At 39.8% G+C, this 23,881-nt stretch overlaps 1 protein-coding gene across 1 annotated transcript in view; it reads left to right on the top strand.

Annotated features, from left to right (window-relative positions):
- CRPPA (CDP-L-ribitol pyrophosphorylase A) overlaps positions 1–23,881 on the top strand; it is a gene marked incomplete at its 5' end in the record, with an annotated part of 163,480 nt that overhangs the window by 13,738 nt on the left and 125,861 nt on the right. The window contains 2 exons of the mRNA XM_081101934.1: positions 6,496–6,645; positions 21,661–21,765. Of these exons, the coding sequence (XP_080958060.1) occupies positions 6,496–6,645; positions 21,661–21,765 (255 nt within the window). The remainder of the gene's footprint in view (positions 1–6,495; positions 6,646–21,660; positions 21,766–23,881) is intronic.

Raw genomic sequence — 23,881 nt, 5'->3', positions numbered from 1 at the left:
ACTGTTTAGTCAAAGACACTTTACAATTTCTTTTCCATGGATTCCTTGTCCTTTGTTCTCATAAATTGTGTTCTATAGACTCTGAACAGATTTTCTTCTTTTCTTAGCCCCAAATTTTCAAGCTCTACCAAAGGTCCTATTTAGATAAATCATTTTCTAAGCAAGCTACACAGTATGACAGCCCCTGAGGTGGTATACATGCTAAAGATAACTATGATTTTTTAACTTATATTACATTTTGGACAAAACAAGACAAATTAATGTAGATGTATTAATTACCTCAAGAGACTAAGATGTCCAATATTAAGGCTAACATTAGAGTTGCCTGCATACAGGAACTCAAAAGTATCACAAGGACACAATTTTGCTCTCTTCATTGTGTATGCACCATTCCTGGGTTCCACAGATTTGACAGGACCTCAGTAGGACCAGCAGTGAAATTCTTTTAGTGCTTGTTCATCCTTACTCTTGATGATAGTTTGTCTGGGTATACAAATTCTAAGGCTTCAGCTTTTAACTCCCAATACTTTGAAAACATAGGATATAATTGTTTCCTGGCTTTTATCCAGCTTTTGGAAGTTGGCAAACTATGAAAAGACATGTATTTTGTGTGCTTTTACTTTTCCTCCCTTTCTCTGACAGAAGGCCTCAACATGTCTTCTCCTGAAATCCCTGTGCTCCTGGTCTCCCCATCCCAACATCTCTCCAAGGTTTTGTTATGTTACAGTTTAGGCACTATCTTGCTTGCCACAACTTTGCAGACCTACCTATGGATATTGTATTTACCTAAGAGTTCTAATTGCCTAGGACCTTATGAGCACTGGTTTATGGTACATTTTACTGAATTCTCATAAGACCAGGTCCCCTTGAATTGGGTTGCTTTCTAATATTTAAAACGAGGGATTTTTTGCATCTGATAGCAGGCTCCACACTGTAATTTCTTTCTATATTTGAATATTGATGTGATTTCTTTCTATAATTGAACACTGATGAGGGTCTCTCAAGCTTGGCATGACTAACATTTTGGGTAACATAACTCTTTGTTGTGGGGGCTGTCCTGCACTGTAGGGTGGTTAGCAGTATCCCTATTTACATCCCCAGCCCCCACACCAGTTATATGGTGGATAATAAAGTTACAGGGTTAGAGCATAATTAACCATAATATTACACATGATTTTGTCCTTCTCCCCCCCCTTTTATTGATGTATAATGAACATACAGCACTAAATAAGTTTAAGGTATACAGCATAACGTCTTGACTTAACATAGATTGTGATCACCACCTTATTACTTTTCTTAAGGTAAATAGTTTTTCTCTGTAATTTAGTGAGCAATTGGGTATGATGTCAGTTTAAAAATGGCTCTGGATATTTTGTTTCTTGAACAGTTAAAGAACTTTAGTAGTGGTAGAATCTTACAGAGGGCTTAAAATCAAAGGTTTATGTAGACCTCCTTTCTCGTATAGGAAGAATATGCATTTCTTCATTAAACATTAACTAGTTTTTACTTAGAAAGTCTTTTGAGTCATCTTCTAAAGAGAAACTGAATTGCATATTATAACCAGAAACATTGACATGTGGTGTGTGGGTATGTTTGTATGTGATCTGTTTGGATATTGCAGCATGACTGTATTTATCAATGATTTATAGCACTTTGGAAATTCTATTAAGTTTCATATGTGTGCATCACGAAGAATGTACTTTCCCACCACTCAATTTTACAACTTTGTGCAGTATATTCTGGGCATGTTCTAAAATAGAGATGGAAAATTACTTGGTGGACATTTGACATTGGGATGAGGTGACCAAGGCTAACGGTCACTTGTTCTGAACTCTGTTGGATGGTTTTGATCATGAGAAAGTGCACTGAAGGGCAGAGTTTAGTCCTGGGTGGGGTTCAGGTAATGAGCTCCCCTGGGTCATTGGATCTTGTGTCATTATCTATTGGAGAGACACTTTGGTGTTGATTTAAGTCCTAGCTGTAATGAATCACTTTTATTTGTGAGTAAGCAGTGAGTTCTGATTTAGTGGTAAATTTTAGACCTACTTTGATAAAGATTTAAATGCCATGGAGTGAGTGAAACTTGATTTGTTTCTGATGCTGGAGAAGATACTGTGTGAAAAAGCTTTTGTTTTACTGCATTACTTGAAATTACCAACCTCTATATATCTGTTCAATGAATTACTTAAAATGAAGTTGGAGAAGGGGTAGATCAAGGCAAAGATGAGTATATGTAGGGATTAAAATGAAATAAAGCTTATTACATACATATCCAAGTGTGACATACCTGGTCATATTAGATTTAAGGTAAATGTTACTAGCTTAGCTTCCAAGAATTAAAATTCAGTAGTATATAAAAGGAGAACTCCTTATTCCTTTCTGCTATGTATTTAATTTTATGGGTATTTTGCAGTGATATAGTAACTTGGACAGAGGTTTTTCTAAAATACCTATTTTCTATATTGAATAAATAATAGATTCTTTTACTTTGTCAAAAAGGAGGTGGGAAGTATTCTATTAGAAAATATCCAAAATCTTATAATTGCTAATGATTAGCTTTGAAGATCTTATTCTGTAAATATTTATTAAGTAGTGTTTCAATAAAGACAAATCAGCTAACTGAAATTGTAGTTACAAGGTTGGAGGATTTCTGATATACATTGTCGTAATTAGCTTGAATGCAGATGCCTGAAGAGTAATGCCTGTTAGCACCTGCTGTGTGGATGGATGATTAGCATTGTTCAATTTTGCTTTAAAAGGTGAACAGTAGAGGTGGGGTTCATTATTTCCACATTGTATGATTTATATCTATGCTGATTTCCATGCATTGACATGTGGAAATACTTTGATAGATTAGCCTGAGAGTCAAGTAATCACTGTAGTGCTGAGCTGTTAAGCTTCCATTCAGGCTTATTATACTAATTCCCAAGGAGACAGTGTATTTGATCACTTGGGAATCATACTTCAGGCTTCCCAGATCGCTGCATTTGGGAGGCAACTACCAACTTTGTCCAAACTTGTGTCATAATTTGATGCTTTGAATTTCAGAAAAAATCATATAACTGAGGATTCATTGCATGTTTATTTCTGAACAAATGTCCCTTACTAGGGAACTAAATATAGAATACATGTCTATTAGCATTAGCATCTTTCTTCTATACTGTTTACACCAGATAGCTGGAATAGTAGTCAGAGAAAAGAAAGGTCAACAAAGGAGTTATTTTCACTTGTGGCCCTTTTTCTGGGCCTTTTGTTTAGTAAGACCCCGGAAGCTGGTAATTGCCTGTGTTTTCGATTGTCTTCATATTGTACTACTTTCTAAATGATAGTTTGGATTCCATAGGTAAGGACTTAGTAACTCGGAATTCACCCATTCTGCCATGACATCTCAAATATGTATGATTTCTGGTCTCAAGAAGTTAGTATTTAATAATAAAAAATGAGAGTCCATAAATACACATTTTAGAAATTTTCTTTTAAAAAATACTGAAAACATACAGAAAACTTTGGACACCTTCAGATCTGTCACTTGGTATAATGAATCAAACTTTAGTAGTCAGTTTGAAACTGTGTCCCTGCCCTGATCTTATTTACTCCTCCCAAACGGGTAACACTACCTTGAACTTTGTTTTTATTGCTCTCTTGCTTTTTTCTTCAGTTTTGTAGCATGTATCCCTAAAGAACATTTGTTATGTTTGTATGATTTGTTTTTATATATATTTTTGAGGTATAATTGACATATAATTAACATATATTTGTATGATATTCTAAATCTTATGTTTTGCATATATCTTGACAGCTTTTTTTTGTACAACATATTTTGGGAACTGTATGCATGTGAATCTGCAGCTATAGTTCATTCATGATCACTGCTTTATGTATAGCAATAACTATAGAAAAGAAAAAAAATTTCTGTTTCATTGCATCTCAATATTTTGAAAAGCTGGCTATTTTGAATCGTGTATTTTTTAAGTTTTAGATATGGATCCTCTTCTTCCCACATCCCTAGGAGCTGTTGTTTGCTTATTTGTTTGCAACTTTGCTGGTCTGTTCTAGTGAAGTCTTTTCCTCTACAGGGTGAAGTCTCTGGTGTCACTTTTCAGAGGGTACCGTCTTGGGCATGTGATCTTTGTAGGGTTCTCTTTGAGCGTCTTCCCTGATCTCTGTTATACTGACTGCCACTGTTGACATCACCCCTAATTGATAAGCTTCATTTATTGCCAATACATTACTCTCTTTTGGGGGGGCGGGCAGAGGACAGTGCTCTGAGCATAAATTGCTCTACAGCCTGATCCATTAAGTTCTGGCCCCTTGGCAGGGCTGGTATTTGAGAACAGTGTTGGAGGTGTGTTCTTATCCCAGGGAGGCTCTTGTTGTCTCTTTCCCTGGTGTTCTCTGGTTAACGAGCCGGCCTGCAGTTTAGCCTTTTGGTCTCCTGTATCTACTGGCCTCCTCTTAATTACATATCATGACAATCTCATTTCATCTGGGAGTGTCCTTGGGCTTAAACTTCCAAATAAAGTGATTTCCCTTGGGGGAAAGCTTCATAGCCCTCTGCTCTTTGAGCCTGTCTCTTGCCTTGTGAACAGTCACTGCATCACTACTTTGGAGATGTGGGTGGGCATGATGACTGTTTCTTTCAGACTGATACCCCTACTTCATGAGCAGGGTGCTGCATGGGGGCATTAGGGGACTCCCAGAATTTCTTTTTACCTCTTCTGGTATAGAACCTCTGCATTATGTGTGATCTGGGGCAAGAGACATCCAGGCCCCAGTATTCTCTGCCTATCATTTCCGGGGCAGATCCTTACCCTATACGTGGGTGTCTTTAACCTCTTGGCAACACTTGCCTGTTATTTAGCTTCTGTGGGAGACATGGAGCTGAGTAAGATGGGAAATTATAGCACTCTGCTTCTCCCATTGGGAACTAGGGGGAGAGGGAGCCCCATTTGTTGGCCATACCTATTCTAAGAGGAACTTCAGCCATACTAAACTGGGTGTACAATAAGAGAAGAAATGGATATGACTTGAGCACCACAGGCTCTCTTTACTCTCCCCAAGATTTAGAAGATTTTTTTGAACAAAGTTTCCTAATTTGCTGAATGCCCTTAGGACAATTTTCAATGGCTTTTCCATGTTTTGTTTTCTAAATAATTTTCACTATTTATAATTTGCTTGGGGAAGAATCTGTGGAGCTTCTCATGTTGACACTTGAATGTCCCATGTTCTCTTTTAAGTAAATTTTTATTTCGTGGCCTGGCATAAAATTAGCTATAAGTACTTGCAATGGAAATTTAATTTTTTTCTTAAAAAGCAGTGTATGTATATACACGTGTGCACATGTGTTTCTTTCCTGTCTTGTCTTCTAACCCCTACTGATAGGTTTGACCAGTTGGGCTTGTTCCTTACTTACCTTACTTACCTTTCACCTACTTGGACATCACTTCCTCCCTGTCACCCTTGGCTGGTCTCCTCATTTTTATGCCGCGGTTCCAAATTTTTACATGCGTCACTGGAAATGGTGACACAGTTTGTAAACTGTCTACATGGCTCATACATTAGCTTTGATTTTTAGCCAATCTCTTGGCATTTGTAAACTAGTTCATAGACTGTCTTTCTTGCTCAGATGTTGGTCTTCAGGCCAAATGTGTTGTATTTGTGCTGTAATCCCCCTGTAGCAATTATGTGAAAGATAGGATATTTTGGATACAATATAAGGAGGTTTGGTTTAATTGCCTACCATAGGAACTGTATTTTAATGCTACTTCTCTAAGACAGCTGTTTGGTAATGACCTCTAAGTCTATATTACAAAGACACTGTAGTAAAGCTAAAGGCAAAAATTGTCAGATATGAAGATGTGTTTTTTAATAAAATTTGGATACCTCTATTAATGAAACAGAGCTTTTATCAGAGCAATTGATATTAATGGATATTTTGCCTGAGGGAGCATTCCACTAATGCTATGTTTGAAGACAACTGTTTTTCACAGGAATTAGAGCAAAACATAAATTCATTGTTACGTGGGTTGTTGAGTGTCATTTTGGGGATCTTAGGGAATATGTCTGTTTCCTTAATTTTCTAATGTGTAAGTTAAATCTTTTGAAAGCATACTAATTAGTAATTCATGTATAATTCATTTCAGTTCTTTCATATAGTGTTTCTCTTTCTTCCATCTTTAGGGAATACCCAATTATATCATTGCATCCATTTTTAGTATTTGACTTCAATGGCCTGTATAAAAAGGATTTTAAACCTATGATGAAGAAAATTTTCTACCTCTTATATATGGAACTGTAATATTATGAAATTGGTTCTTGGTGTGACATGATTTGATTTATGAACCAAATGAATATTTGTTCAGATATTTTCTTGAGGTAGTTTGTTAAACGTATGAATAAAATCTGCTTTCAAAAATAAGATACAGAGTTTAGAATTTGACTTCAAAATATTTTCTAGGTGAAACAATGCCTTGTTTGCCTCTGTTTGTTATTTAGGCAGCAGGAGCAATTCGCCCTCTTGTATCCACCGTCATCAGTCCATCTGCCGATGGTTGCTTAGACCACTCCCTGGAACGTGCCAGACACAGAGCAAGTGAAATGCCACAGGCTTTTCTATATGATGTGATCTATGCAGCATATCAGCAGGTAAGAATTCTGGCTTTTTTAGAAAGCTTCTGTGTTGCGGGTCCCTAAGACCACCTCTATATTTGGAGATTTTCTAGAACTTGTGGGTCTCAGTCTATAGTTGTACTCATGGCTTAAGTTGATTACAGTGAAGTAGTGAGGATGCACAGCTGGATCCTGTGAGAAAGAGACATAGGCAGATTCTGGAAGAATCCATGTGCAGGATTCCTTATATTCTCTCCCTCCCCTGAAGGGTAGCACAAACACCACCTATCCTCCCACCCCCCCAGCAAAAAAAAAAAATGAACATGTGTATGTTGTTTCTCTCTAGGGAAGCCCTTTGTAGACTTGGTGTCCAAGGTATTTGTTGGGATTGGTCATGTAGACATCCTGCCTACCGCATAAAAGTAAAATCCAGATTCTCAGAGGAAAGCAGGTGTTTAACATAAACCATACTGTTTATGCAAACACTCCGGGCACAGAGAGTCACCCTTATCAGTTAACTCTTCACTGGGAATAGTCCAAGAACCAGTTTCCCGTGTGCTGGCTGAGGGCCCACCTAGTTAGCAGGTGTTTCTAAGGACAGCAATCTCAGGCTTTTTGTGATAAATTTGCTGCACAGCTGTGTAGACATTTTGTTAATTACATTTTAAAGGGTAAGTTCTTTGAAAACGTCAGATAATTTATTCATGTTGCGATTATAATAGATGACCTTTGTTTTTCATGTTTTGGAAACATTTTTGTACCTATGTAAATTTTACTGCCATACAGTTATTGAGTAGCAGGTATTATTCTTGTCCAAAACTTCCCAATGAAATATAAGTTAGAGAGACTAACCCAGTGCTTGGTCAATGTTAGACAGTCAGTAAATATGAGATAATAGTAATATGAATATTGACATTTATAATAGAAAAATACCACATATTTTTGATAGAGGGTAGTTAATCACACACATACATTAAATTATCACTCAATCTTGACTACCTGTTACTGTTTTAAAATGAGATTATGTAAATTAGAATCCATCTTAATGATATGAATAGTCAGCCATGGTTTATATTGTTTTCTTAAAATATTGAATATGAAGCATAGGAATTTGCCTGTATTTCATCATTAATCCTATAAATGTTATGCTACTATAAATTTCTTTGGCTTTTTTATCCAAATATTCTATTTTATAGCCTAAATATTGCTGGGCTAGACTATATCTGCCATCTTTCTTTAAATTAATGAAATAATTTGTTATTAAGATATGATAGCTATATCTTAGACAAAAATTTGAATATTATTTCACAATCCTCACATTAAAGTATCATTTTTAGCAGTTTTTTTTCTGGAGAATTAAGCCCTGATGCAGCTGGAGCTCCAATAAAAGTTTCCTCCTTTCTGGAACTTGACTGCCTTCTTATCTTGTTACATATTCCTTAGATATTATGTAAGTGTTCACTTTTCTGCCCTCTGGTCCCCTCCCCAGTCTAGGTTAGGTCAGTGCCCTGTTTTTTTCTGCCCAGCATCAAAATTTTAATTAATTACTTGGGAAGCCATTTATAAAATATCTGATTCTACTACTAGACTCTGAGCCTTGCAATGGTAAGTGTCTGTAAGAACAAGAGAAGACAAACGATGAGGCAAACAGAGGATACAGAATCAGACTGAAAAGAGGATAGCAAAAACAATAGGGTTTGTTACTTTCTTCTAGTGGTTTGTCCCGAGTTCATGTTATTGAATGGAAAATAAAGATCCTGGGAAACATTTTTTTCAGTCTGGTAGATTACTGGAAATCTCTTGTGTTTGTGCTTTTCTGGTGGGAAAGTTCAAGGTGGGGAATGGAATGTGTGGGAAGAGGCATACAATGGAAACACTTATTCTGTCATGGACAGGAGGGCCTCTTGGAGTTGTCAAGGGCTTTTTGTTTTATGTTCTAAAACCCCTGATCTCTTTGTTACAGACTTTGGCAAGAAAATCTGCTTTTAAAAAATAAACAGAAATGAACTGAGCGACATAGTATATGTCTCTTCTTGATTTTTTTTTTTTTTACTGTAGGACTTTGCATGTCAAACTAGGTACTGACTTCTGGAGGGCAGTCAGGAGAGGGCAGGAGCTACAAGGATGTTGAGAAGTTACACAGATGGACACTGAAGACATACATAAGTGACCATCAGTTTCTAGGCTTTGTATGAGGCAAATGCTGACAGATACTACTACCCAGGCAGTTCTAATTCATCCTCCCAGGATGACAGAGCTGTCAATTACCAAGCAATTCCATGACCACATGATCTCTATGTGTGCCTCGCAAAGAGATACCATTATTTAGAGCGAAGAAATAGGTTCAAAATGAAAATCTTTCTGGTTCACTTGAACGCTAAAGAAAATTCCACGAGGTATGGGTTCATTCAGAATCAGATGATAAAATAAATGTTGGTCACACTTTGTCATTGACCTTTTATGTTAATTTGTGTAGTGTATACAGTAGCATCTGGGTGGTAGCTTTAGCAGTTCATGGCCAAAACAAAATGGATTTCCTGGGCAGAGCTAAGAACTTCAACTCTTATTTGATACTCTTTTACTTGAGAAAAATTGCAGAATGATGGGCAGAGTATAGTGAGATACTTTGAGGATATACCTTATCATGAAGGAATATGAATTTTAAAGTTTATATAACTTTATTTTTACCTTTTTTGAAAACTGTCTGTTGTGTTAAGCAGATGAGATAATGAAAGTTTTTCTGTGTATATCTGAATTATGTGCTATTCACCTGTAGTAGATGTCGCTGTGTGAGTTTGGTTAAATCGGGAACTATTTCTCTTGGTTAGATTGTCCAAAAGAGCCATACATCTGAAATTTAGAAGGCTGAAGTAAGCAGAATCCATTTCTCTTTTTTTTTTTTATTGTCACAGGAATGCCTAGTGGGTTGCAACCTGTCCTTGCCATCTCGTTGTGTTCCTGAATGCTAGGACCATTGAGTATCACTAGCTCCAGTTTATTACTGGATACTTGGCCGAGACAGTAGCTACACAGAAATAACTGTTCTCGTGGCTTTCCCCTGAAGGTCTCCTTTTAATGGCTGGATGTGCTTACCTAGTCAGGTTGACTAGTCAAGGATGTCTACTCTGATCCTTCAACTTGCCTTTCCAGTCTTCACTTCTCCAGTGACACAACTGTGTACAATGGCCCTGCTCCCCAGGCTGATACATCATCTAATTCATCCAGAGAGTTGTGTCCATACTATGTCCACTAACATGTACAAACCACTCTGACTGTTGTTGTTGTTGTTTTTTACCATCATTTTGGGTGTTGTACAAACTATTGCCGAAAGAACCAGAAGCAAAATTTTGCTGGCAGGGTTTACTTTTATTGGTCTGTTGCCTAAAATATTGAAAAAATCAAATATAATGACATAAAAGTTATTAAATACTAATATTAAAGCTGGCATGTTTAGGAACCACCTTTCTTGTAGAGAATAATGAGATCTGAAATCTTTCTCTGGGATCCAACCCTTCTAACTACGTGCCTTTCAACATGTACTAAACATTATGGACCTTTGACAAATAAAAATTTAATCATTTCCCTACACGAGATTTCAAAGTTTGTCATTATTGTATGGCCATTATTATTTGTGGGCATTGATATTCTGAGCAAGAGTTTGCTATTTCAGAATATGATCTAGAGATGGAATTTAGCATTATCTGGTCAGTTAAAGAGATATTTTCATATGCTTTTGAATAAACCAAATTTTTTCTAAATTTTTTTTAGGACTAGTGGAAATCAGTTTTTTCACTGAGAGTATTTTGGACAAAGACTTACTGTTAGTGAAATTTATATGCGCCGCTGAATGCCAAGGTGGACGTGCACTTCATACACCTCACAGTAGGTAGTCTGAAACATAAAATAGAGGTACTAGTTCCCTGCTTACAGCACAGCAGGTCCTCAAATAACATCATTTCATTCAACATCATTTTGTTACAGCATTGATGTGATGCTGTAGAACTTAACTCTTTTTTATATCAATTATCCCATGGCAATGATTTTCAACTGGTATGCTGCAAGAATTCTTAAAACATGCAATTTAGTTAAGGGGCACTGACCTCTTTTCCCTTATATTGCAAATTAAAAAAAAAATGACAACAGCCTACACAACTACCGCATCCTGTGTGAATGAATCAAAATTATACCTATTTTTTTTTGTCCGATCAACAAAAATATATGTTTTGGTATGCCACAGAATGTTAATAATTCATTTATGTGTGCCATGAGATGAAAAAGGCTGAAAATATCTGGCCTCTGGTAAAATTGGTTTCATTATACATTGTTTTGCCACAGTTCCAAGAACTATGACAACATTAAGTGAGGACTTACTGTATTTTCCAGATTCTATGTCAAATCATTACCCAGGGCTCTGGCTCCTAGTAACAACAGAATAGCTTGAACAGCCAACTTTCCAGTTATAAAAATTATAAATCGATACCTATCTGTCCCTATTGAGCGAGACCGAGACAGGTATACAGAGAGAGATATGAGATGTATATATGTATAGTATATATTTGCATTTGTATGATGGCAGTAAAGAGTGACCAAAAATAGGGAAAAAAATCAGAAGGGATTAACTGTTCAAGGAAAGGAGTCACACTGGGTAAGGTCCACATTTATACAGTGTGGTTCTCGGCTCTAAATCCACTATTCACTATGCCTTGCTGCACCCATTGGACATCTTTCCTTTGCCAAGAGGTTTTAGCTTCATCAGTAGAGGATGCTCCAGGGGCACTGCCAACAGAAGGGGCTTTCCTCCTGGTTTTATTCCTGCTGCCACAGCTGCCACGGGCATGTATCTGTGGCACTGAGTGCCCTTCACTCTTTAGCAGGTGTGTGATGCCAGTTCTGGCCTGCCATTCTCTGCCTGCTGGCTTCTGCCTGCTGACATGATGGAGGTTTGCCCATTTGCCAGTCCTGAACTGCAGCTCCATGCCTGCCAGCCTTGGTTTCTTGGCATTCCAGTGACAGGCTGCCAGCTTGTCAGTCCCTCTCTGCAACCCTCTGTTCATCAGCCTCAGGCTCTGGCCATCAGAGGGAGGCTCCCGGCTTGCCAGTCCTCCCCCATTTTGGCTACCACACCAGCCTTGGCCTGCCCACTATGCACCATCTCTGGCACTGGTCAAGCTTCAAAACCTCCCCACCATCCAGGGGGCCCTAGCCAAATCTTTTTCAATGAGGTTCCAATCTCAGCCTTGGAGAGAGTTCCCCTCACCCCCCTGCCCTTTTCCCCAAGTTTGTTTCTTCCTTGGGTATTTTCCCTCAGATTTACTGTATATTTGAGAATTTTTATTCTTTCTTAGTAGTTAAACTTTAGTACTAAGTTAATCATGCTGTAAATTAAATCTTTTTGTTCAAATTGTTGTGTAGTTTATGACTCCTGGCTGAGTGCTGAATGATACATTTCGTCCTCCCTCCTCTGCCTTCCCCTTCTTCCCCTCTGTCTCTTCTTAGTGCCTGTAGTGGCAAGGCAGACAGCTGTTATTATTGTTATTATTATCATCCTGAGAATCCAGAGGATGGAATGTAGGTCTGCTAGGGAAGTTTGGAATTGAGGGACATATTGCAGAATGTAGGAAGCCCAGAGGGAGGCAGGATTATGTGCTGACTACTGCACTGTGCTCATATGGGGCACTATTCCAAAGGACCGAGGGAAAAATGAACTGGAAGCCTGAACGAGATGAGCAGAGACTTCAGCAGCTGCTCACCCCAGCTTATAGAATTAAAACACATTAGCCATATCACATTTTTATTCAATTTTATATATATACAAAAATATGTATTTTCTTTTTTTTTAAAATATATTTTATTGATTTTTTACAGAGAGGAAGGGAGAGAGAGATAGAGAGTTAGAAACATCGATGGGAGAGAAACATCGATCAGCCGCCTCCTGCACATCTCCCACTGCGGATGTGCCCGCAACCCAGGTACATGCCCTTGACCGGAATCGAACCTGGGACCTTTCAGTCCGCAGGCTGACGCTCTATCCACTGAGCCAAACCGGTTTCGGCCGAAAATATGCATTTTCTTACTTTAAAATATATATATATAGCAATTAAATGTTAGCCTTATCACATTTTAATTCAATTATATATATTTTTCCTTTAAAATTCATATGTAGCAATTATATATTAGAATGTATTATAAGTTAAACAAGAGAGATGCATCCTTATTACTTGAGTCAGAGCTACTTGCTTTTTGCTTTGATTGCAGTTCTCATTTGGGTATTTGTTGTGTCTAAGCTTCCACTGTGAATGGGCATTTCCTATGGGAGTTTGTATAGAGTGGGGATTGACTGGGCAGGAGCACACCTGTTTTTGTGTGTGTGTGTGTGTGTTTTTAAAGAAAATACTATTAGGTCACTTGAAACTGTGAATTAAAATTTTCTCTTCAGCCTTATCCTAGGATACACTTCCTTTGTTAAATTAACATGGAATTTTCAATTCATGCAGAAGGCTTAAGGTATTAAAATTAATATAAGGAGTGGGTCAGAAAGAGACTACTGGACAAGTTGTTTGTGTAGAAGGTATGATAATTTTTCAACTATACTTTTGGTCAATAAAAGGACCTGAGATAATGGTCTAACTTGGATTTAAAGCAGATACAATTTTAACTGCTTGCACTGAACTCAGGTTAAATTCTTTGCAATCTATAAATGTGCCAAAATAAATAAAACTGATCTTGTGAAATCATTGTTTCTTCTTTTCATTTTCCTTAGTCTGTGAATACATCTCCAATATTGCTGTCATTTCCTTGTGTTGCATTTGCTAGTATGGTTTCCTCCAACCTTATTCATCTAGTGCTTATTGTGTTGTCTGGCAAACTTTCCATAATTATTTGCTTAGTAAATGGATATATGTTCCCCAATTTTTCTGATCATTCTTTTTTTTCAGATTTCTCTCATAAATTTTGGGCATATATTTATAATTTCCTTTGACTACTTTTACTAGATATCCTACAGGTGACTTCAATCTAATTGGTACCATTAACCTATCCAATAGACCTGCTCTTTTTTCTACATCTTCCAACTTGGGTAATAACATCACCAATCCTGTTGCTGTTGAACTAACTTCTGGTTCTGGCCCTCTCTTCTCTATATTTCCTCAATTTATTTCAGATCCTCATGACCTTTTGAGTTTATGATAAGAGCTTTATAACCATTGTGTGTGCATGAATTTACAGCTGCCTTTTCTCTGGATTTGGATAGCACTATAGGATTCAGTTTTTACCTTAGTAGTTTACATTGGGACAAGATTATGTCTACTCAGTGTGTTTCTGGGCAGTATCTTAATTTCCTTTTAATTTTATTGCTAACTTTTCACCAGTTTTTTTTTTTGTTTGTTTTTCCCCCAAAGGAGATACTCAAGAGACAAGAGTAAAATATTCCAGTCAGACTCTGAGTTTTTAATTGTGCTTGATAATATTTGATTGTGAAAGTCAATAGAAATGGTTAAAATCATAGTTTTAGAATTACTGGTGAAATTTGTTCTCCCATGTAACTTCCCTTAATTATTTGGGTGCAGAAAAAGAAATAGCATCTTCTAGATAATGTTTAGTATGGTTAGATTGGATGATGCTTGCCTCAAAGTTTATAATAGATTTTGCTTGGGTAGGGCTGGCAAAATGTGAAAAACTGACAGGATTGTTTTTTCACCTGATAGGTGTTTAAAAGCCTCTTGTGAATGTAACTCTATGTAAGCTTATTTAAAAATTTATACCCAGAGGAATCTTGTCCTTCGCCAGATCATTTGAACATTGTTCCCTGAAGAGTGAGGGCTGAATCTATTATTATCAGTCTCATATGGACTTATTTATTTACTCATAAAGTGATCCTATGTATTGTGAGAACAAAGCTTCTTGGATAACTGTCTCTCCTGCCATCCAAAATTACATTGCATAATTCAAACAATGTAAATGTATGCAAAATGCTTTGAGTTTGATTTTCAGGTGATAAATTGAATGCAGGTGTTCATTGTTTATCTAATTGTAAGATAGCCTATTTTGTTTCTACTTGAGACATTCTGAGCTGATGTCTGTGACTGCAGTCTGAGAAACCTGTGCATGCATGCCTTTGATTTAGTTTTTCTCTAATGTATACTGTATATTGTTCTTTGTTGGGCAAACTTCCCGGGCTGCCTTGCAGAAATAATACTGTGAATGATGTTAAAGCTGGAAGGATAGATATGTAATCGGATTATTTGTAGCCATGACCATTACATAATTACCATAAAACAATGGTTCCTAACTTTATTGTGTGTATTATAAAAGCTCTGAAACTTGTGAAATATCTTCCAAGAAAAATAACCACATTATACAAAAAAATATTTTTTTTTCAGAGGTTTTTACAGTCCCTATGAGCCCTATTCATTTACCTCATGTTAACAACCATGCTACATTCTCCTACACTGCTTATGGGAACATAAATTGAAACCACCTTTATGGAAGACAGCTTGGAATTATTTATCTAATTAGAATGCACATGCTCCTGTTTCTGGGTAAAGATAACCAACTGAATGTGTATCTAATTTTTCCAACTACTCAAACCTTATTAAAGCTACTAGAAAGGGATTAAAAAATGACATGGACTCACAAGGACAAGGAGAATAAGAGAAAGGACAATGGCAAACAAATACCTGGGAAACAGATAAATGAGTAGTAATCAATGCCATAGATCTGAGAAGGTTGTATTATTTAAGAAAAATTGTAGGGATGGCTAAAAATTGAAATTGCCTACAGTAGAATTCCCCAAACTTTCAGGACCTTGCAGCACCAGCTACCTCTAGAACTCAGTAGAAGGGGACAAAATAAGGTGGCTTTGCTGAACACTATTTAGAAGCAGTCTGATCTTTAAATAACCTTCTCTATTTTATGACCCCACGGTTCTACCTACAGAGGCAGGTGGGGGTGAAGCACCCACCGTGTGAGGGGAGAATATTGGGTGTAGTCAAGAGAATGAATATCTTGACCAAATAGTGACTAACAGACCATGTGCCTGATGAATGGGGAGGCCTATGGCCTCTTCTCCCACTCAGCAGCCAGTATCCTAAAGGCTTGCCTTTCCCTCCTGGCTAGAAATTGGAAGTTTATTTTGGGGAATCTGTTCAGTCTAAGAAGAAAGCCCTAAAAATACTATCCTTAGAGGTTCCACAGTAAACTTTTCAACCACATCATCCTACAATAAAGCTCACTCTTCTGTACTCATCATGTAATACCTTTTTAATCTTCTACTCTTAAATATAAGCTGACAAGTATTATCATACCATCTAAAGAATGCACTTACTGTGGAAGACAAAGACCAAAACAAACAGAAAAGAATAATATGGAGGAAGCAGGGAAAGGAAATCTTTTAAAAATTTAGCTCTGGCTTGTGTGCCTAAATGGTTAGAGCATCCACTTGGCCCTGTGCATGAAAGGGTTGTGGGCTTGACTTCTAGTCCAGGTTACCTACCTGGCTTGCAGGTCCGATCTGGCCCTGGTCGTGATGCATGTGGGAGGCAATCAATCAATGTGTCTCTCTCACATTGATGTTTCTCTCTCTCCTCCCTCTCCCTTCCACTTGCTTTAAAAATCAATGGAAAAAATATCCTTGGGTGAGGATTAACAACAACAAAAAGTATCATTTCAGAGAGAAAAGTTATTTGAAGCATAAAACAAGATAAAAATGCTAGAAAAATAAAGATTTAGAGAAAAAGAAAATCTAGGGTTAAAAATAAATCTGAGGAACCTTCCCCCAAAGGACAAAAAATACATAGGAAAGGAAATGAAATTGAAGTCCAGACTAAAGAGCCAATACTCTATAACAAAATTTTCCAAAAATAAAAAAATGGAGTGAAAGAAGTATCAAAGAAATAATGTACCAAAAAGAGTTTTAAAAAACTTACCTCTTATGCTCCCTTTCTGAAAAAGCTACTAGATGATTTGTTCCAAAAAAAGTTAGGCAGTCAAATCAAGAAAGGTTATATGGGATACAGGAGATAGGAGACCCATGACAGGGGAAAGATGGAGGTTATCCTCTGGATGATGGTATAGAAAGTTTTTTTGGGTAATATCTGTGTGGTGGCAGAGGATAACTAGTCCGTGTTGAAAAAGGTTAGAAGGCTACAAAGGTGACTTCTTCAGGAATATAAAATTGTCAAAATGTCTTATGTGTGTGAATATCTTGAGAGTAGATATAGACAAATAGCTAAGTGTTTGCTGTTGAATGAGTTATGTGTATATAGACAACTAAACACTTAAAACAAAAGATAAGTTCTAATTCTAGGGAAACAAAGATTTGTGTAGTAAAGGAATTATACTAGAGGCCCGGTGGACGGATTTGTGCACTGATGGGCTCCCTTGGCCTGGCCTGCACCCTCTCACAATCCAGGACCCCTCAGGGGATGTCAAAGGCCCGGTGCGTGAATTCCGCCCTATCCCCACAGACCAGGCCAAGGGACCCCACAGGTGCACAAATCCGTGCACCAGGCCTCTAGTGTGCATATAAGATCTTTGGTTAATCTCTTCCCGCCCTTCTTTGTCCCCCTTTCACTCTGAGATTCATCAGTCTATTCCATGTTTCCATGCCTGTGTGTTGAGTGTCTGCCCCTCTGGTGGTCAGTACATGTCATAGCTACTGGTTGAATGGTTTAATGGTCGCGTAGGCTTTTATATATATACTAGAGGCCCAGTGTGTGCACGGGGGGGGGGGGGGGTGGAGGAGGATGTCCCTCAGCCCGGCCTGTGACCTTTCACAGTCTGGGACCCCTCAGGGGATGACCACCTGCTGGTTTAGGCCTGCTCCCCGGGGGATTGGGCCTAAGCTGGCAATCAGACATCCCTCTGGCAGCCCAGGAGCCCTCGGGGATATCCATTTGCCAGTGGAGAGCAGGCCTAAGCTGCAGTCTGACATCCTTAGCGCTGCTGAGGAGGTGGGAGAGGCTCCCACCACCACCGCTGTACTGGCAGCCATCAGCCTGGCTTGTGGCTGAGCAGAGCTCCCCCTGTGGGAGCGCACTGACCAGCAGGGGGCAGCTCCTGCATTGAGCATCTGCCCCCTGGTGGTCAGTGTGTGTCATAATCACCAGTCATTCCCAGTCTTTCTGCTGTTAGGGTCAATTTGCATATTATCCTTTTATTATATAGGATAGAGGCCTGGTGCATGGGTGGGGGCCGGCTGGTTTACCCTTCAGGGTGGGGGCCCCCACTGGGGTGCCACTGGGGTGCCTGACCAGCCTGGGTGAGGGGCTGATGGCTGTTTTCAGGCTGGCCACACCACCTTTAGGGTGGGGGTTTCCCACTCGGGTGCCTGGCCAGTCTGGGTGAAGGGCTGAGGGCTGTTTTCAGGCTGGCCAAGCCTGCCCAGCAATAGAAGCTCCCAGCCTCTCCTTTTTTTCTTTTTTTTTTCTGGGATTTATTTACCTTCTATAATTGAAACTTTGTAGCCTGGAGTGGAGCTCAGACCCGGCCAGGGTTTGGCTTCCTCCATCACCAGGGGCAACCCAAGGCTCCAGCTCAGTGGCCATGGCCAGCTGAAAGCAGGTATCTGGGGTTTATTTACCTTCTATAATTGAAACTTTGTTGCCTGAGTGGAGCTCAGAGCCAACCAGGCCAGGTGGGAGGGAAAGCCTCCTGCGCTCCAGGTCCATGGCCAGGGCCAACTGAAAGCAGGTATCTGGGGTTTGTTTAGCTTCTATAATTGAAACTTTGTTGCTTTTGGAGCTTAGAGCCGGGCCGCTGCAGGCGGGGAACCTTGGCTTCCTCCATCACTGGAGCAAGCAAGCCTCCTGCTCACTTCAGATCCATGGCTGCCAGCCGCCATGTTGGTTGGCAGTTAATTTGCATATCTCGCTGATTAGCCAATGGGAGGCGTAGCGGAGGTATGGTAAATTACCATGTTTGTCTTATTATTAGGTAAGACTAGAGGCCCAGTGTGCAAAATTGTGTAAGACCCAGACCCGCCACGCTGACGGGACCCTCGACCTGTCCTGTGTGAGCCGCAGGCCCCACCTCCACCACAGGAGCCATGGGCCCCACTTCCGCTGCGCCAGCTTCACCAGCCCCGCGCGAGCTGCAAGTCCCAGCCACAAGAGGTGCTCCATGCACCTCCTGGTGACCAGTTGTTTGGTCATTCTACCATTACGGTGTCACAACCACAGGCCTTTTATGATATAGATAGATTATTATACATTTGTATCAAACTATATTATGTGAAACAATCAGAGTAAACTCTAATGTAAACTCTGGGCTTTGGATAATAATGATTTAGTGGTGTAGGTTCATTGATTTTAATAAATGTACCACTCTGGTGTAGGGTTTTTACTAGTATAGTGGGGCAGGCTGTGACTATGTGGCAGTAGGGGGTATACTGGAAATATCTGTACCTTCGGCCCCATTATGCTATGAACCTAAAACTGCTCTCCAAAGTCTGTTATAAAGCTCAAAAATGAGCCCATAGAAATTTAAATTCTGTTGAGACCTCCAATATTTGTAAAACTTTATATTCTGTCCTCAAAAATGATATATAGCTTTTCTGGGAGTATAGTTTTACATTGACAATCATTACCTTCGAAATTATGAAGAAACCATTCCATTGTTTTTCTGATTTTTATTGTTGCTATTAAGAAGTCTCAACTAAGTTGGATTTCTGCTTCTTTATAAGACCTTTTGTTGTTGCTGCTAATTGTACTTTCATCTATTAGCTTCTTTATTTCATAAGGATTTTTAATTTGGAGACTCATGTTCTTCATTACTGCAGTTTAAAAAATTTATTAGGTTGTTTCCTTGTCCTACCCTTTTCTGTTCTTTCCTTCTGTTTTCTTTCTTTCTTCTTTTTTATAAAAAACATATTGGACTTTGTATTTATCATTAATTATTCTTTTCTCTCCTATTTTTCAGTTTTCCACCCTTTTAAATATTATCCTGTCTTGTTTTATGAGTATATATCCTTTTTCATTCTGGGTGTTTTTTTTTTAACTGCATAATTTCTTGTTTCTCCAAAAATTTTTACTTTTTGCCTTTTTAACTTTTATGTTTGAGTTTTACCTTGGGTTTCAGTTAAATCTGGGCTTTCTGCTCATGTTTGTGTGCTGGAGACTGGTTGGTAGGTTTGAAGATGAAACTTGTTGACTGTGATCTTTACTGTAACATAACTGGGATGGACTGTGAATTTGGGGACCTCTGGAAAGAGTGTCCTCAGGACTTCTGTCTGGGGAGAACATTGTTCCACAATAACTTGGGCTCCAAGTTTAGGGAGGCATGGAATTCTCAGCATCTGTGTGTGTGTGTGTGTGTGTGTGTTTCATGTGATAAATGATATCACTACGACTCCCATGCTGGATAATAAATGTTGACATTTTGTGCAAGTACACATGCATTATCTTTCTTGGTTAAATATCATCTTGCTGGGTATTTTCTATTAGTTCCATCTGTGCTTTTCCTCTCTGCCTTTGTATTAATATCTTATTTTTTATGATTTCATTTTATCACTATTGAATTCTTATTCATAACTTAAAAATGTCTGTTTAGTGATTATCTGTGGCCTCAGTTCTGGGTTCAAGAAAAAGTTGTGCTTGTATAGTTTACCTGCTGTTTCTTTTCTTCAGAAATGAGCATCATTTTTTCCAACTTCCCATATCCTAGAGAAAAGTGGAAGTCATCGTCAATGTTCTTGTGACACAGAAGTTCAAATGCAACTTGTCATGAAGCAGGCATTGTTCGAACTCATTGTGAAAGCAAGGTTTTAATGTCAAAAATTACTAAAAACTCCATGAATAGTTGTAATATCATTCTATCCAATGAATGAAAATTTTAGACTAGTCTTCCAGTCAAAATACTTAGCCTCTATTTCTTGTATATATTTATACCTGACCCATAATTTTTCATGATTCCCAGTGATCCTGGAGACTTTATGCAATTCATAGGCTGTTGCCATCTTGTCTAGTACATCACATGGCTGGCAGGGCACAGCGTCAAGTAATATTCTTACCCCACCAGCTGGGATGGCAGGAGTAGCTGTTGCTATGGGCTCCTCTCAGTATTCACTTTGTGAGTGTGTTGAGGGCTGTCCCCAGGTGTGCTCAGTATCCTACCTCTGGGAAGAGTCAGGAAAAACATCATTGCTAGTCATCTTTGGGACTGTCACTGTACATACATCTCCCTCACATACTAATAGATGAGATTGTGCAGATGCTGGAAGTACAAAATAGAGGTTTTCCTCTGCTAGGTCTTCCCTGAAGCCCTCACTTAGCATTAAGCATTTTATCTCCTGACCTACTTCTAGATTCTCTTCTAGGGCTACATCTGTCACATTTGGTAGCAAAATGTTTGTTATAAACCAGTCTCCCCTTCTAGACTTGAGTCCTTGAGGACACAATAAATGTCTCCTTTATATTTATATGGTGTCACTTAATACAAAGCATATAATAGGCACTAAGTATTATTCAGCTGAATTATATTATGTTGGTCATTTTAATGATTCTGCTTAATGTGCTTTAAAATGTTGTTGTTTATATTTTCCTAAATGTATAAAAGACCTTTGTAAAACCGTGTCCAGTTTCAGAATAAAAATATAAATAATTTTAAAAGGATGTATTGATATTTAAACTATTAAGGTGAATGAGAGACATATGACCTACAACTATAAATTGATATACATATAAATAAGGTAGGGGATTTGGAGTTTTATGAATACATATATTTGTTAAATCAAATTATGATATGGAAATCCTCAGGCATTTTAGAAACACATTTGGAAAGATAGCTTGTGAACAAAAGAAATTAAATATTATGTTTATCTGACACCTGAAATGACTGAGGAAGTTTGAGACTCTTACAATTGAAACATTCCTATTTTCTACTGGCTTTTAGGGCATAAGGAGAATTATTCTATAACTTGAATAATCAGTAGCTAATCAAAGAGCTTGGAAATTCTCTAGGCTCTTCCTTTTTTCTATGTAATTGATGATACAATAATTGATTAAATTTTCCTTAAAATTTTATTTTAACTTGTTAACTCTTTTTCCCCCTACCCAGTGTAGCGACTATGACCTGGAATTTGGAACTGAATGTTTGCAACTGGCTCTAAAATACTGTCATGTCAAAGCCAAACTTGTGGAAGGATCACCTGATCTCTGGAAGGTAATGGAGTTGGTACTTTGTTCTGGGAATTGTCTGTGCTTATGTCATTCCTGAAGACACATGTTGCAAGTACAAACACCTTATACAGGTGCTTTAGAAAACGGGGATGTAGTATAAAAATACTTGGTTTCATGCTGAAACACTTTCTGGAAGAAAAAGGGTCTGTGTGTGTGTGTGTGTGTGTGTGTGTGTGTGTGTGTGTGTGTATGCCTGCCTACATTAAGGGATTTAAAAGAGTTTCACTGGATTTTCTGAGCCATCAAAGTATGGTATCATTTCTATTGTTTGGTTTTAAGAAAATTTACTTTGACACAACTTATTTTTAAAAATCTAGTTAGCCAGTAACACTGCTTTAATTCACTTTTTTTTTCTTGTTCTCTATGTGTGTCCTTTTACTCTATTTCCTTACACTCAACTGGATTTGAGAATAGAACTCTGCTTTCCACAATAGTCCTGGGGTGGGAGTGCCAATTTTTTTGAAATTATGATGTGCTTTAACAGGATCTTGAATTCTAATGGGGCATGTTATGCAATGGATTGGGAAAAAAAGTATTTCATATGACAGTTATGAGGCCTTTTATAGATATCACATTTCTTTTCTTAAGTGAGGTGACATTACTTAGAGTATAAATATTGCAGTTGTTTCTGGTTCCCTGTTTCCTTCTCCTGCCTCCTGTCATTCATTATCTTCCACCATTATATCTCTATATATAAAACCCTAATATGCAAATAAACTGAACAGCAGAACAACTGAACAACCAGCTGCTATGACATGCATTTACTACCAGGGGATATGCGCAGAACATGGCAGGCATCGGCCAGGGTGGGATAGTGGAGCAGGTGAGCAAGGGCACCAGTCCAAGGCGGGGTGCCAGTCGCTATCATCGGGGCCAGCCTCTGGTGATTATTGAAAACTAGGGGCCCAGTGCACAAAATTCGTGCACTGGGTGTGTGTGTGTGGGGGAGTGTCCCTCAGCCCAGCCTGCCCCCTCTCACATACTGGGAGCCCTCAGGCGTTGATCCCCATCACCCTCCAATCGCAGGATCGGCCCCTTGCCCAGGCCTGACGCCTCTGACAGAGGCGTCAGGCCTGGGCAGGGGACCCTCATTTCCCCCCATCACTGGTTCTGCCCCCAGCCCAGGCCTGATGCCTCGGCCAGAGGTGTAGACCCCCATCACCCTCCGATTGCCTGATTGGCCCCTTGCCCAGGCCTGACGCCTCCGCCAGAGGTGTCAGGCTTGGACAGGGGACCCCCATCTCCCCCCGATCACTGGCTCTGGCCCCCGCCCAGGCCTGAGGCCTCTGGCCCAGGAATCATGCCTGGGCAGGGGACCCCCATCTCCCTCTGATCACTTGCTCCACCCCCCGCCCAAGCCTGACGCCTCTGACCCAGGCTTCAGGCCTGGGCAAGGGGACCATCATATCCCCCCAATCCCCTGCTCCGCCCCCCACCCAGGCCTGATGCCTCTGGCCCAGGCATCAGGCCTGGGCAGGGGACCCCCAGCCCCCCGCCCAGGCCTGATGCCTCGGCCAGAGGAGTTGACCCTCATCACCCTCCGATCACCAATCACTGGATTGGCCCCTTGACCAGGCCTGAGGCCTCCGGCAGAGGTGTCAGGCCTGGGCAGGGGACCCCTAGCTCCCCGTGGTTGCAGGCTCCGCCCCTGCCCAGGCCTAACACCTCTGGCCTAGGCATCCGGCCCTGGCAGCGGGGACCTGCAGTGGCAGCGGGGGACGCCGCGATCGCGCGGGCTCCACCCCTGCCCCTGCAGGACGCCTCTGGCTGAGGCGTCCGGCTCGGGCAGCGGGGACCCACAGCTGCAGTGGCGCCGCGATCGTGGGCTTCGCTTTAGGCCCAGGCAAGGGACCCCTAGCTCCTGGGACTGCCAGCTTCGACCGTGCCCAGCTCCCATCGCTGGCTCCACCCCTACTTCCTGCTATCACTGGCCAGGGCAGCAAAGGCGCCTGATTCTCCGATCATGGCTGGGGGGCAGGGCAAAGGCGGCCCCAGGGCCGCCTTTGCCCTGCCCCCCAGCTCTTAGCTCCCCCCTGGGTTTCAGATCACTGTCAGTGGTAGGGGGCTTCTTCCTGCTTTCCATTTCGCCTCCCTGCATT

The sequence above is a fragment of the Myotis nattereri genome, assembly GCF_964212035.1.
Source record: "Myotis nattereri genome assembly, chromosome: 11".
NCBI classification, from domain to species: domain Eukaryota; kingdom Metazoa; phylum Chordata; class Mammalia; order Chiroptera; family Vespertilionidae; genus Myotis; species Myotis nattereri.
The sequence above is the reverse complement of the archived record's forward strand: the minus strand, read 5'-3'. Positions and strand labels throughout refer to the sequence as shown.